We start from the raw sequence: 15,422 nt of genomic DNA, 5'->3' as shown, positions 1-15,422 counted from the left end.
GTAATTTTCCTCATCTAAAATTATGATTCTCTTGAAATCTATTAAGAATCAGAAAAAGAACTCTTGGACTCAATGATCTCCATTTTCCTCCTTGTTCTAGCTTTTTTTGGGCTCCTGGACACAATTTAATTTTTATTTTAAATTCTTGATTGATTATTCTATTTAATATAATGTTTAATTAATTTAATAAAACATTTAATATTATATTATTATTTTATGATCACATCCAAGGTCCTGCACTTGTTTTGACTTGGCTGTGCTCAAGCGTAACTTACAGTGTTCAAATAAACTAGACAACACTAGTACTTAAACAGATTTTAACTCTGCTACATTCACAAAAATAACCACTCTCTATCGTGTTTTTATGCTAATTTCATGATGAAATTGTTCTCTGTGCCCATCACTGATAGCATCAAAGTGTTGTAAGAAGTCCAAATGTGCATCCAAGAAATAAATGACATCCTATAACTTTGTAAGCTTGGATAGGATGACTGACAATTTCTTGATACTTTTCTGCTTTGGACACAATTTTCCCAAAAGGTTTTGGTCAGTCCAAAAAATAAAAAGAGGATTTCAATGAAGTTCCTTCCAATTTATTCAGCTTGTCTTCAAAATGTTCATCTCTCGTCATTTCTTTATTTGAGAGACACAAATAGCTCCTCATTGATTTTAGCTATACTAAGTGATGGACATTTCATTTTTGAACAAAGATAACATGTATCATCTGTCACCTTGAAAATTTTCTCCTTATGAATTTTTAAGAGTTCAAAAGCAGACCTTAGAATCTATTGGGCCCATCCACCTCATTTTATAAAGATGGAAAATCTGAGATGGGTAAAGTCAATTGCCCGTGGTCTCATAGCTAGAAGGATCCGAAGCAGAATTTGAACTCAGATCTTCTAGATTACAGTTCAGTCTCGTATCTATTGTCTTTCTAGCTAAGATGAAGAAGTAGTGAGATTTTTTTCAAGACTAATCAATAGGTAGCTTACCGTATTTTTCTTTCCTCTGATGACAGCTTATTTTTTTTTTAATGTAATGGGGATTTTCCCCTATCCATGATAATTCATTTTTAAATAAAACATTAGTAATTTAATACACAGATTACAATATGAGTGATCACTTTTGGAGTCTCATAAATAATCCAAAAATATTTTTCAGTCACTGCTCTTCTCAAGAGAAGTTTCAAAATTTTAATATTTTGTTCCCTTTTACGGGAGATTCTGTCCTTTCAATTCAGAAGCTAAAAGATTTCCTTGGTTTAGGGATAAGCTAGTTTCACAGACAATGTCATTTGAATCCAGTCAACTTATTAAGTAAGGATCTGTTTTTATTTTAATTTAATATTCCAGGCTTCTGACACAGTACATATTTAATAAGGGCTGATTGGTTGATCTGTTGATTGGTTGAACTGAATATGGAGAAATGGCTCTTCCTAAATATCCCCTCCCTTCTCTTACTGACTTTCTTTATTACAAGATAAAATAATTCCACCTTACTCCCCTATGGTGTTCTCTCCATTCCAGGAACACTGACTTCCTTGCTTTTTTCCCACAAAACACTCCACCTCATGACCTTTGGCATTTTCTCTAGCAGTTTCCTATGCCTGGAATGCTCTCCCTCCTTATTTATCTTTGCCTCCCAGCTTCCTTCAAGTCTCAAAAAGTTTTTGCATGTTGCCTTTCCTAATCCTCCTTAATCTCACAGCCTTTCCTGTGAATTTTATCTCCAGTTTACCCAGTCTTTATCTTGTTTACACATTATTGTTATTGTTCTGTCATGTCCAACTCTCCACGACCCTATTTAGGGTTTTCTTGACAAAGGTCTTGGAACGATTGGCCATTTCCTTCTCCAGTTCATTTTACAGATGGGGAAACCGAGGGAAACAGGGTTAAGTGACCTTGCCCAAGATCATATAGCTAGTAAGTCTCTGAAGTCAGATTTGAACTCATGAAGATGCATCTTCCTGATTCCAAGCCCAATACTCTGTGCACTGTGGCGCTCCAGGTTGATCTATTTGTATACTTATTTGAATATTGCATATTATACTGTAAGGTTCTTGAGAGCAGGGACTGTTTTTTCCTTCTCTATATCCCCAATGCTAACATGGTACTTGGCACATTGTAGGCAATTAATAAAGCTCAATTAATTCATTAATTAATTCATCTTCATCCCTATCACATGTTTCTAGTGCTTTGAATGTAGGTGGTTGTCTCTGTGGAACAGAACTTCCAGCTCATGGTAAATCTGACATTTCACCAGTATGTTAAGACTAATCCGTACATTCCTGATGTATATGTTGAGCAAATATTGGCTCCTATTGAATGGTCTTTTTGTTCTTTCCAAGTCATAGGAGCCACAAATGCCACATGATGAATAGTAAGTAAAGCCAAATTGTAGTTTTAACCCAGAGATATCGCATGTGAAAGGCTCCTGATCACTTTTTTCATAACCAAAATATGCTTTTATAACCATCGCAGTGAACTTCCATTTCTGAGGTTTAAAAGTTAGCTCATTGCGTATAATAACGCAGACTCTTTGGATGATGGACACAACTTATATGAATTTAAGTAACGCACACCAGTGCCTACAAAGTAGAAAATAGGATTAAAAATGAGAGGAATGTTTACCAGATGACACCTGGCATACAAGTGGGAGACCAGACTCCTCCACGAGGAAAGTTCTACTGCATGATTGAACACAAATGAGCATGTCTCAGCCTGCTCTCCCATAAGGCACCTAAGCCGGATGTCACAGAACATTCGGGTACAAGTCATGGAGTGACTTCTTGTTATCCCCCCTTGTCTCCCATCTGTCCCCCTCTAACTAAACCGCATTTCATTACCTCATAAGTATCAAAATGTATGTTAGTAATAAAGAGTGATGGAAAAATTCTGAATCTTGAATTCAGAAGTATTCTGAAAACCAAAAAGTAGGTATAAAAACTGAGAAATTTCCCCATGATAAAATGGGATAGAAAAAGTAACCTTAGAGTGACATTGGGTTAATTCGTACTAATGCCTCTCCAAGACTGGTTTGATGTTTACTGGGACTCCACAACTTCTCGGGTACTTAACTGGTACTTATTTCCTCAGTTGTGACAACTTTTGGACCTTTTTTTGTGCTGGTATCCATAATTTCATTTACTAAGACAAAATTTCCAGCCTCACTCTACGTGGTTTTACATAAATTGTAGATGCTGACCTCGAACGCACCATTTAACATGGTGGGAATGATAAAAATAGATGATGATATGCTATTAAGTCCCTTTGATTTCCAATGTTGCCATTTGATATTTTTGTCGTCTTGAACAAGTCACTTACCATCTCTGAAATTTCATTTCTCCCCACTTCCTGTAAAAATTAGAGATTAGATGTTCCAGTGTTACACATTGGACAGTCTGTGATTCTATGAATCTATGAGTCAGCCCTCTGCTTTGGGCCCAGGCAATTCCATTGAGCTGGGATAAAGGGTAGGGACTGAATCCAGGTGGAAGAGTATAAGTTAATAGTATCTGCACCCTATGCATACCACACCCCTCTGAAGGCTCCCTCATGTTGTGCTGGGATAGCGGGACAACTTCCAAAGCCTTTAGGAAATGTTACCAGTCACCACAGGTTCTCCTGGCAATGTTTGTTGGATGGGTGGGATGGATAGATAGATAGATGGAGAGATGAATTATTTTTCAGAGTTAATGGGAAGAAAAGAGCAAAAGGGAAGGATAGTTTTCAAGAGAAAAATCTCTTTGCACTCTATATTACTGGGTCTTTTTAAAGTGGGGTTCATCTGAGCCCTGGAAAAAAGGTCTTCTCACTATTCATTCTTAGGCACTTCAGCCCGACTTGTCTCAGCAAATCCATTGGAGGGGCCAACTGGAACGGAACAGCTCCCGGCATTCCGGGTGAATATTTGGGATCCCTCAGAAAAGGCTGCCTGTTTGAGCATGTTGGGGACAACCCTTCTTCCCCCCCAAAAAGCACCCAGTCCCTTGACTCAGAAGAGCTTGAAGGGCTTAGTGGGCAGAGCTTTAAAACATCTCATCACAAATGATGCAGATGAGATTACAGGAAGCTAGGGGAGTAAGCAGAGGAGAATTGGGGAACAAAAGTCCGAGAACTTTAGAGATGATGCGTGTTCCTCCAAATTCATATTATGTGTCTTGGATTCTATTCCTGGAAAGCAAAGACTGAGCTGGGTTTGTGAAGTTGGCAATGATGACTGTTTTTAAGTATCTAAAGAGTTATCATATGAAAAAGGGATTCGAAGTTAATTGAGCCCTAAAAGAAAGCACCAAGAGCAGTATGGGAAGTCATAAGAGACATTTTCCCTTCTGGTAAAGAAAAATTCCCTATTCTAGGAGCTGTCCACAAGCCCAGCCAGCGGCCTTAGAAATTGGGTTCTCCATCACCAAAGGTCTTTAGGCCCTGGCAGGGATGGCCACTTGTTACTGTCGAGGGGATTTTTATTTTTGCGGAGACTAGACATCTGTGAGGTTCCTCCCATCTTTGAGTCTCTATGACTCATTTTTGATTCACTTCAGATCAGCAGTTCATGAAACAGGAGCTGGAGAGAGAGAGAGAGAGAGAGAGAGAGAGAGAGAGAGAGAGAGAGAGAGAGAGAGAGAGAGAGAGAGAGAGAGAGAGAGTCAGAGGAAGAGAGAGAGAGAGAGAGAGAGAGAGAGAGAGAGAGAGAGTCAGAGGAAGAGAGAGAGAGAGAGAGAGAGAGAGAGAGAGAGAGAGAGAGAGAGAGAAGAGAAAGACAGAGACAGAGAGAGAGAAAGAGAAGAGAGACACAGAGAGAGAGAGAGAGAGAGAAGAGAAAGACAGAGAGAGAGAAAGAGAAGAGAGACACACAGAGAGAGACAGACAGAGAGAAAAGAGAGAGAGAGACAGAGAAACAGACAGACGGGGCAGAGGGAGAGGAGGGAGAGAGAGACCCAGAGACAGAGACAAAGAGAAACAGAGACATACAGACAGTCAGAGAAGAACCAGAGCCAGAGAGAGAGACAGAGACAGAGGAAGAGAGAGAGAAGAGAGACAGAGAGAGAGAGAGACAGACAGACAGAGAGAGAGAGAGAGAAGAGAAAGACAGAGAGAGAGAAAGAGAAGAGAGACACAGAGAGAGAGAGAGAGACAGACAGAGAGAAAAGAGAGAGAGACAGAGAAACAGACAGACAGGGCAAAGGGAGAGGAGGGGGAGAGACCCAGAGACAGAGACAAAGAGAAACAGAGACATACAGACAGTCAGAGAAGAACCAGAGCCAGAGAGAGAGAGAGAGAGAGAGAGAGAGAGATGGACTCTTTTAGCAAAGCCAATGGATCTTTTCTCAGAATAATAACTTTTTTTTTCAGAATAATATCTTTAAGCATACAAAGGAAAATACATAGGATTACAAATTATATTGAGATCCAATTGTCTCTCTATACACATATTTCACATATATAATTTACTGGCTTCTCTCTAATCAAATTTGCCTAATAGCTATTCCAGGAAACAATATTCCACCTCTCCCCTCCAAGCCTTGCATAGGCAGTTCGCCATGTTTGTAATCCATCCCTAACGCTTGGATTTCCGAGATTTCCTCAGAGCACAGCTATATCTTCTCTAAGTCACTTGCTAGTGATACCTTTCTCCTTCCCTTTGTCTATGGGTCGATATGCAAAACTAAGCCATGTAACTTCCAGTCATGAGTAAGAGAATCATACAAGAGGGGCACGTCTGGGTGGATTAAGTGCTGTATCATTACCGAGTTCAGTGAATAGAGCGTTGGGCTCCAGATCCAGAAGACTTGAGTTCAAGACTAGCTTCAGGTACTTATTATCTGTATGACTTTGCCTTAAGTTTCCTCATCTGATACTATAACATATTTAACATGTATGGGACTGCCTGCCATCTAGGGGAAGGGGGTGGAGGGAAGGAGGGGAAAATTCGGAACAGAAGTAAGTGCAAGGGATAATGTTGTAAAAAATTATCCATGCACATGTACTGCCAAAAAAATGTTGTAATTATAAAATTAATAAAAAAATAAAGTATAAATAAAAAAAAAAAAAGTTTCCTCATCTGTAAACCAGGGATGATAACACCATCTTCTTAGGGTTGTTGTGGAGATCAAATGAAATAATAACTGGAAAGTGCTTATCATCTTGCCTGACACATAGTAGTTGCCATGTAAATGTATACTGTTGTTATTAGGTAATTAGATAATCATTGCTGAGATCATATATCCATTGGATTATTTCGAGTAACTTTGTTTCTACTTGTCTATAGAGATATTATTTCGATCCCGTCCCATCCCCGGTAGAGTATAGCCTCTTTGAGGGCAGACGCCATTGTGTTGTGCGCTTAGTAGGCTTTTAATAAAAGCTGGTGAGATTAATCATGAAAGATTTCCTGGAGGAAGTGGATCTTGAAGGAAGTGTTTGTTGTTATTGTTGTTGTTTTTCTTGAACTTATTGCCTCCCAATTAATCAATAAACAAGCATTTATTAATGTATTTGGAATACAAAGATAAAATAGTCCCTGCCTTCAAGGAGCTTACATTTTACTAGGGGTGACCACACAAATGTGGTGTGGGGTGGCTTTTGTGAGTTTATTACTTGATTTCTCCCTATCATGACTCTGCTAACTTGGTGATGGTTTCTTGTCTATGGTACTCACTTAGGTGAGTAACCTAAGTCCTCTCTAAGTCCTGTGTCTGTGACAAAGCCCTAGCTCCAGCCCTGCTTCCCCTTTTCCCTCTCCTTCCAAGACCCTCCACCTCAGCTCTACCTTCCTTCTCTCCTACAGTACTCGCCCCTGCTGAAGAAACTCTACTGCCAGATCGCCAAGACGTGCCCCATCCAGATCAAGGTGTCGACACCCCCTCCACCTGGCACCGTCATCCGGGCCATGCCCGTCTACAAGAAAGCAGAGCATGTGACCGAAGTGGTGAAGCGCTGTCCCAACCACGAGCTGGGCAGAGACTTCAATGAAGGTGGGAGGTGGTGGGAAGAGGAGCCCCTGTTCACAGCCAGGGAGAATGGAAAGACGGTCAAATCATTTGGCTGCTCTTTTACCAAAGCTTCATGTTTACCGTTGGGAGGCAGATAACCACATACTAGGCTTGCCCTCAAGGGGATTAAAGTCAAGAAATATCAGAGCTCAGTTGAAAGAGGGCCTGGAGACAGGAAAAGCTGAGTTCTAATTCGCCTCGAGATACTTCCTAGCTGTGTGAACCTGGTCAAGTCACCTCACTTCTGTCTGCCTGAATTTCCTCATCTATAAAATGGGGATGATAATAGCACACACACCCCCCCCTCCCAGAATTGTGGGGCTCAAAAGGGATTGCATTTAAGTAGTGTGTCTATGACCAGGAAGGACCAATCAGTAATGCTAAGAGATCATCAATAATAATAACAATAACAATTTAAATAGCACTCATTCGGCGCCAAGTACTATGTCAAGGATTTTATACTTTTTCATCTTATTTGATCCTCGTAACAGTCCTGGGAGATAGGTACTACTAGTTTCCCCAATTTACAGATAAGGAAACTGAGGCAAACATTAAGAGTCACACGGCTAGTAAGTTTCAGAAGTCACATTTGAACTCGGGTTTTTCTAACTCCAAGCCCAGCACACTGTCCACTGTGCCAGCTAGAAGTTCATAAATTCAAATCGGCAAACATTCCCTGGGTCTTTGACTCCCTCTAAAGAGACTGTTGTTGTTAGGTCATTTTTCAGTCATGTCCTACTCTTCATGAGTCCATTTAGGGTTTTCTTAGCAGAAATATTGGAGTGGTTGGCCATTTCCTTCTGCAGCTCATCGTACAGATGGGGAAACTGAGGTCAGCAGGGTTGAATTGCTTCCTCAGAGTCCCACAGCTAGTGTCTAAGAGCAGATTCGAACTTAGGAAGCTGAGTCTTTCTGACATCAGGCACAGCACTCTATCCACTATAGCACCAAAGGAATATAAGAATGAATAATTCGATTTTTCAGACAGTTCCATGGTTCGTATCAGTCAACCATCCCACATTTATTATGCTAGACATGGTCCCAAATTCTGGAATACAAAGAAAAAGGGAGGAAAAAACAGTGACTTCCCTCAAGGAGCTTGCATTCTAATGGGGTCGACCACGTGTACATACAAGGTACATGCAGAGTTTCTAGGGTAGCACTTGAGAGGACTCCTATGGAAGGTGACGTGGGACAAAATCTTGAAGGAAGCCAATGATTCTAAAAGGCAGAGATGGGTATGATGAGACTCCATGTTGAGGCTGGAGAGAAAGCTATGGCACGGGTCCTGTCCTCCTGGAGCTTATAGTCTCACAGGAAAGAAAAGATATAGAAATCAGCGTCCATAGCACAAGACATTTTAACAAGTGCAAAGTGTTAAACAGGAAGAATGACCTGATCAGAGCTAGGAATGAAAGAAATTAGACAGGACAATTGTTTCTGTTGTGGTGGCCTGGGGGACTGCAGCCCAGCACAGAATAACACCCCTCAGGGCTCATTGTAACCTGGCCTCTCAGAGCCCAGCACTGGAAAGGGTAGGGTTAGGAGACAGAATGCATGCTGGTGGGGCCAGGATTGGATGCTTCTGCTGACTCTGAGCTCTGTCCCAGCAGGACAGTCAGCCCCAGCGAGCCACCTCATCCGAGTGGAAGGCAGCAACCTCTCTCAGTATGTGGACGACCCTGTCACCGGGCGACAGAGTGTGATGGTGCCATATGAGCCACCCCAGGTAAACCTTCACTTCCCTGAAGCCCTGAAAAGTTAGAGGGTTTACCTTAGTCACTCGATCTTTCATGGTCATCTACCTTGATGAGAAAGAAGATCTTGCTTGCTTAGACCTCATTGCAGTGTCTCTGGGCCCAACCCTTGCGGCCTTCCCTTCCAACACAAACAACTCCTCTTCCTCTAGCTTGCTGTCCTCCTGGACCCATTTTCCCATCCTTCTCTTATTTCTCCCATCTGGAGATACTGCATTCACTTCTGGAGACTATATTTTAGGAAAGCATCCACAGGAAAACCAATTGTGATGCTCATGGACCTGCAATTGATAGTATTGGTGGAAGAGGGCAAGGAAATAAACATTAATAGGGTTCCTACCCTCGCCAGACACTGTGCTGAATGCCTTCACAAGTATCCTCATTTGATCCTCACAACAACTCTGAGAAGCGCGATCCCCATTTTACAGTTGAGGAAACTAAGACAAATCGAGGTAACGTGTCTGAGGCTTTTGTAAATTAACGTGTATTTTCTGTTCTTCTTTGTCCAGCTTCAGTGTTTACATGTTCGGGCTATCTTCCATCTCCTTTTGTAGAATATTGGTCCATTTGGTTCATCCGGGGCTCTGTTCCTCTGTCCCCTCAGGGACAAAATGCATCTCCCGCTTTCTATCCCAATAAGAGATCAGTGGGTATGGAACCAGGGTGGAGAAGAAGGGAATGAGGGGGAAATCGTGGACCTGGGTTCAAGTACCAACTCCCAATTGGCTCTCCAAGCACAGACGGGTCTTTCTTCCACATTTTTGATGTCAGTTTTCTACTCTGAATCAAGGGCACTGGATTAAAAGGGCCCTTGACTACTAGACAAGCGTGTAAATTTTACAAGTTTACAAGTAAGACTTAGCTCTCCCTCTAGTGGTGTCGAGTGGCATAGCGCATTTAGGACTGTGCTGGGTCCAGTGGCCAGGTATAGATCAGGATAACTGGAGATGGCCTTGGATGCAATGGGAGACTTTGGGCTTTTAAATTTAAGGTCTTCAAAAGCTCTAGAACCCAGTAATGAACTCACCAGGTGACTTTCCAAAGCACTGTAAGATTCATAGAGTGTTTTCATGTAAAATGTATGGGATTGCCTGTCATGTAGGGGAGGGAGTAGAGGGAGGGAGGGGAAAATTTGGAAAAATGAATACAAGGGATAATGTTATTTAAAAATTGCTCATGCATATATTCTGTCAAAAATTTATAATTATAAAATAAAAATATTTTTAAAAAAAGATTCATAGAGTGTTTTATGTAGTTCCTCACATCAATTCTGTAGGGTATCACAATATCCCCATTATATATAATGAGGAAACTGAGATTAAGTGATTTTCCCTTGGTCATACAGCTAGGAAGAGGTGCTAGGTCAGAACCCAGTTCTTCCTGATCCCAGAAATGTTCCCCAAATGTCTGACCCAGAGAACCCAGAGTTCTAGAACTTAGTCTTGGTTCTGGCTAATTCATTTTTTTGGTTAAATTTCCTTTTGGTTTCTCCATCTTTGAAATTCCTGGGAAGCAGGGTTCCTTGTGGCTGATGAGAAAAGTAAAGTGCCCTCATATCTCTGATATCTCTTCCCAGCCCTGACGTTCTAGGGTTCTTCTGCTTTTAATAACCTATAATCTACACCTTTCTTACCTCTAATATTCTTGTAATATTCTAATATCCTTGTCGATCAACTTGTTGATATTCTGTTTCCTAAACAAAAGTTCCTTGACATTCTGACAATCTCTGTTCTAAGGGACCTCCTACTTTGACTTTCTTTGCTTCGCTTTCCCTTCCAGCTCCACCATCTTAAGGATCCATGATTTGGCTAACTCATTATTTGGTTAAATCAGGCATCTTGTGACCACGATTTGGGTTTCTAATACCATATAAGGTTCTGCAGAGACGGAGTGAGATTTGGGACCCGGCCTCATGCATGCATTTTAATATATGCACTTAAATAGCAATTTAAGACCTCAAAGCATTTCACAAATATTGTCTCATTTTATGCCTTTCTACAGCCAAAAAAACTAAGGCAGAAAAAGGTTAAGTGACTTCCTCACTAGTAAGTGATATAAATGTGCAGTAAAATATTCCTGAAACCACAATCAACTGTTCTATCCATTGTCTCGTTTTCTCAGATACACAAGCAGACACACACACGTAACCCAGTAGATCCATATATAGATCATGTAAATGGTGGAACAAAATAAACTAAGTCACTCCTTTTCCCCCTCACGTTTTGATCTTTTTTCTTAATTACCGAATTACTCCTTCTTGTGTTCCAGGAGATCTAGGAGTTTTTTTTACTATTAGAAACACAGGCATGTTAGTTTTTCAAGCAATGACTCATACTGATTCTTCTTCACAGTCCGCAAGATGGTTGATTGACTTCATACAAATTCCCATTTTCAGGGGCAGTCTGGTTTATATGCCTTTGGAAAGAGCTATTAGGGAATTCTAACCAGTTAGCCACATTATAGTTAAGACTACCTAACAGCCAAGCAGGCAACCAGTATTTATTCAGCACTTACTATGTGCCAGGAACTTTGCCAAGAAAATAAAAGAGTGTTCCTGTCCTATAGGACAGGACTGCAGCAAGGAGGAAGAGTGATGAGGGGAAAATAAATTAAAAAATACAATTGTTTCATTAAATCCTGACAAATCAGTAGCCTAGAGCTTCAAGGACTTTAGAGCCCTTGAGAGCCAAAGAACTAAAACAAGTATTAGAAAAGTTCCATTTCTGTAATACTAATGGAATATATTGTCATCATATGGCATGTGGCCAGTTAATTTTGATGCTATAATTAATCACTGAAGTTAATGGTCCAGTTATTTCATCTCTACCATCAAAGTTTTTCAAGCACAAACACAAAAATCTATCTCCCCAAAAGATAGGATGCTTGCAAATGAGTTTGATGGACACTTTTTAGTGCTAACTGGGTCCCTCCCTCCAAAGCCTGAGTAGAGTGTGTCGGGGTGAGTGCGATTGCCTTAGGCATCCCTTAAATCTGCATCTAGGCCCTCAGTCTCTTGAACGAGTAGTAGGTAGTTTATGGTCTTTTGAATTTATTCTATTCCTTCTTTTCTCATTTTTCTTGAGATCAGGTGGGGACAGAATTTACCACCATCCTGTACAACTTCATGTGCAACAGCAGCTGTGTGGGAGGCATGAACCGGAGACCCATTCTCATCATCATCACCTTGGAGACTAGAGAGTGAGTCAGATGGGAAATGTGAATGGGATGGGATGGGATGGGATGAAATGAGGTGAATTAAGAAGAAATGGGATGAGATGAGATAAAGTGGGATAAGAGATAAAGTGGGATGAGATAAGGTAAAGTAAGAGATTATATGGGGTTTGAAGAGTTGGGATGGGAAAGGATGAGGTGCGATAAGAATGGATGGCAAGGGGTGAGAGGAGATTAGATTGGATGGGACTTCAGAGGACTCAAACCTGAGACCATTCACTTGGAATATGACCCCATGACACAAGGAGATTTCAAATCAAGGTTCCCTAGTGAATTTGGGGAAAGGACTCCTTCCAATCTATTGTTCCTCTACATATAATTTTCCTTATTCCATGGGAAGGGAAGCACCCAGGATCTATTTTGACAATGATAATAGTAATAATAAAAATTCGTATTTATATAGTAGCTAACCTTGAATCTAAGAAAATCTCTGATATATTTCAAATCTATAAACTCTGGACAAGTCACTTAATTCTTCTTAGAAAGTGCCACAAGCACATGATTATAAATTGCAAAGAGGCTGCAGGCAGGCTTTGGAAGAGGACAGGGGAGTTCCCTACAGAGATGTCAAACCCAGACCCAGAGAAGCCCCTTCCCACAAAATTCCTCTGTCTCACTGGTCTCTTCCCCACTTAAAAATCCCACAGTTCTTTGCCTGTTGTTCTAAGTTTTATTAGGTGAAGCTCATTTTTCTTTAACAATAGCTTTTTATTTTCAAAATACATGCAAAGATAGCTTTCCTCATTCATCCCTGCAAAACCTTGTGTTCCAAATTTTTCTTCCTCTCTTACCTCCCACTCCTCCCCTAGATATCAAGCAATCCAATATAAGTTAAACATGTGCAATTTTTCTAAACATATTTCCACATTCATCATCCTGCACAAGAAAAATCAGATCAAAGGTGGGGGAAGCAAGGGAGAAAAATAAGCAAACAACAACAACAAAGGTGAAAATACATTATTGTGATCCCCATTCAGTCCCTATAGTCCTCTCTTTGGATGCAGATGGCTCTGTCACAAATTTATAGGAATTGTCCTGAATCACAGTAAAAAGAGCCACGTCCATCAGAATTGATCATCATACAGTATTGTTGTTGATAATGATCTCCATGGTCTGCTCACTTAACTTAGCATCAGTTCGTGTAAATCTCTCCAGGCCTCTCTGAAATCATCCTGCAGATCGTTTCTTATAGAACAATAATATTCTATAACATTCATATAGCATGACTTATTCAGCCATTCCCCAACTGTTGGGTGGATACTCATTTTCCAATTCCTCAAAACCCGTTTTTCTTATCTCCAAAATGAAGGATTTGGACTAATTTTCCAGAAAGTCCCTTCAAGCCCTTACAAAGCTCTTACTTGGTTTCTCTTTTCATCTCAGAATAGAAAACAATTTTGTAATTGCAAATCTGCTTTAATGCCTTTCAAGTATTTGCAGCCACTAGGGTGATGGCCTTCCCAGGGACAGCTCCTAAGCATTGGAACACTATTGGAGAGAGAGGGAGGGAGGACAGATGACAACCAGAGTTCAATTTTCTGCTCAGCCCCCTATTACTTGTGTTAACCTTTGCTCAGGCTGTTCACCTTTCTAGGTCTCAGTTTCTTCATCTGTAAAAATGAGGGTTTGGAGTATGGACCTCTGAGGTTTTGTCCAAAGTCCTAGGGTCCTAGTAGATTCATTAGATGAGGGTTTGAATCATCTCATTTATTGGTGGGGAAAATGGGTCATTTCACTATTTCAAGGCCTTATGTCCACTTCTATTTCTTCCCCTTCTCTGTCTCTCTAAAAAACCAGGAGGGAAAGGACCAAAAAAGTGAAGTTGCCATGGCTGCTTCTGACCCATGATCTGCTGGGGGGTTGGTTGGGGCAGTGGGTAGGAGTTGTAGAGACTCTTGGTATTGTCCATGCCCCAGAGATGCTCATGAATGAGTCCCTGCTTCTCTTTGCCTGACAGTGGGCAGGTTCTGGGCCGGAGATCCTTCGAGGGGCGGATCTGTGCCTGTCCTGGCAGAGACCGAAAAGCAGACGAAGATCATTACCGGGAACAGCAGGCTCTGAATGAGAACGCAGCCAAGAATGGTAACGCTACTAAGCGCAGTAAGTCTGGCTTCTTGGTGGGAAGTTTTAATTCAATGATTCAATCCAACGAGCCTTTATTAAATGTCTGCCTCATACTGGGCAGAACGCTGAGACAAGCTCAAGAGAACGAAGGGTTGTCCAAGGTGACTTGGGATGTCGTCTGCGGATAACTGATGTTGAATCTTTAGGAGTGCATGAATTGAAACAATTTGGATAGAAACTTCTGGTGGTAAATAAATGTCTGCTTTTCAAGCTCTCTAAAAGCCGTGGTTGAGTTGGACTGAGAGTAAATTGTCCAAGAAAGAGTAGCAGGAATGGGGCACAAGACCACCAGCCTTGAAGTACAACCATACTAAGGGAATCGGATATGTTGGTCATCCAGCAAAAGAGGGTGAAGAGATGCCAGACAAATTGGTGGGAAAGACAAGAGAAAGAGATTCTGAAGGGGAAAGAATATCAAAAATAGAGGGATAGTCAGCAATATCATATTCAGTAGAGCAGTCAAGAGGTCTGAGAAAAGGCTTTGCGAGCAAAGGAGAGATCACTTGTGAGAAGGCAGTTTCATTTGAATGCTGGAATGGGAAGCCAAAATGTAAAGGATTGAGAAGTGAATAGGGGGGAAATGGAGGCAGAGCGTGTAAGCAGTTTTCTGGAGGAGTCTGGCTGTGATAGAGAAGGGAGCAAGAGAATGGTCGCTCACAGGAACAGTGGGATCTAAAGTTTGTGGGTGGTTTTTAAGAGAGAAGTTGGGAATATTTGTAATTTTATAGAAGAAGGAAGGATAGGAGGGAGGAAAAGGAGAATGAAAGAAAAAAAGAAAGAAGAAAAAGAGGAGGAGGGAAGGAGGAAGAAGAAGAGAGAAGGAAGAAATTATATATATATATATATATATATATATATATATATATATATATATATATATATATATATATATACACATATACACACACAGTACATATTTGTGGGGGGGTATATGCAGAGAGAAAGAGAGAGAGACAAATAGATGAATGGCCATTCTGCACAGGTAGAAGGTGTTTCTTCCCTTGAGAAGTTCCTTATCATAGGTTGAAACCCAATATAATTTATGTAATAATACTGATTAGATTATCTACACAGAAAAACCACTTGTTACATAATATATGATATTCAGTGATATATATTTTATACATCACACACGTACACACATACACATACACACATGCACGCACACACACACACACACACACACACACACACACACACACACACACGCACACACACACCTGGAGCTTACTGTGGCAGCTCTGTGGAAGACATATTGGATGGGGGAAGACCTAAGGCATGAGACCCTGTTAGGAGCCCATTCTAGCTGATGGTGATGG

At 40.9% G+C, this 15,422-nt stretch overlaps 1 protein-coding gene across 6 annotated transcripts in view; it reads left to right on the top strand.

The window, feature by feature from the left end:
* The window catches only part of TP73 (tumor protein p73), a 212,845-nt gene that overhangs the window by 184,618 nt on the left and 12,805 nt on the right, over positions 1 to 15,422 (top strand). For 5 of the 6 annotated variants that reach the window (XM_074306470.1, XM_074306471.1, XM_074306468.1 and 2 more), the window contains 4 exons: positions 6,787 to 6,973; positions 8,605 to 8,720; positions 11,837 to 11,946; positions 13,937 to 14,079. In XM_074306470.1, the coding sequence (XP_074162571.1) occupies positions 6,787 to 6,973; positions 8,605 to 8,720; positions 11,837 to 11,946; positions 13,937 to 14,079 (556 nt within the window). The remainder of the gene's footprint in view (positions 1 to 6,786; positions 6,974 to 8,604; positions 8,721 to 11,836; positions 11,947 to 13,936; positions 14,080 to 15,422) is intronic. The other variant, XM_074306469.1, reaches the window with a different exon arrangement.

The sequence above is a fragment of the Sminthopsis crassicaudata genome, chromosome 3, assembly GCF_048593235.1.
Source record: "Sminthopsis crassicaudata isolate SCR6 chromosome 3, ASM4859323v1, whole genome shotgun sequence".
Classification (NCBI taxonomy): Eukaryota; Metazoa; Chordata; class Mammalia; order Dasyuromorphia; family Dasyuridae; genus Sminthopsis; species Sminthopsis crassicaudata.
The sequence above is the reverse complement of the archived record's forward strand: the minus strand, read 5'-3'. Positions and strand labels throughout refer to the sequence as shown.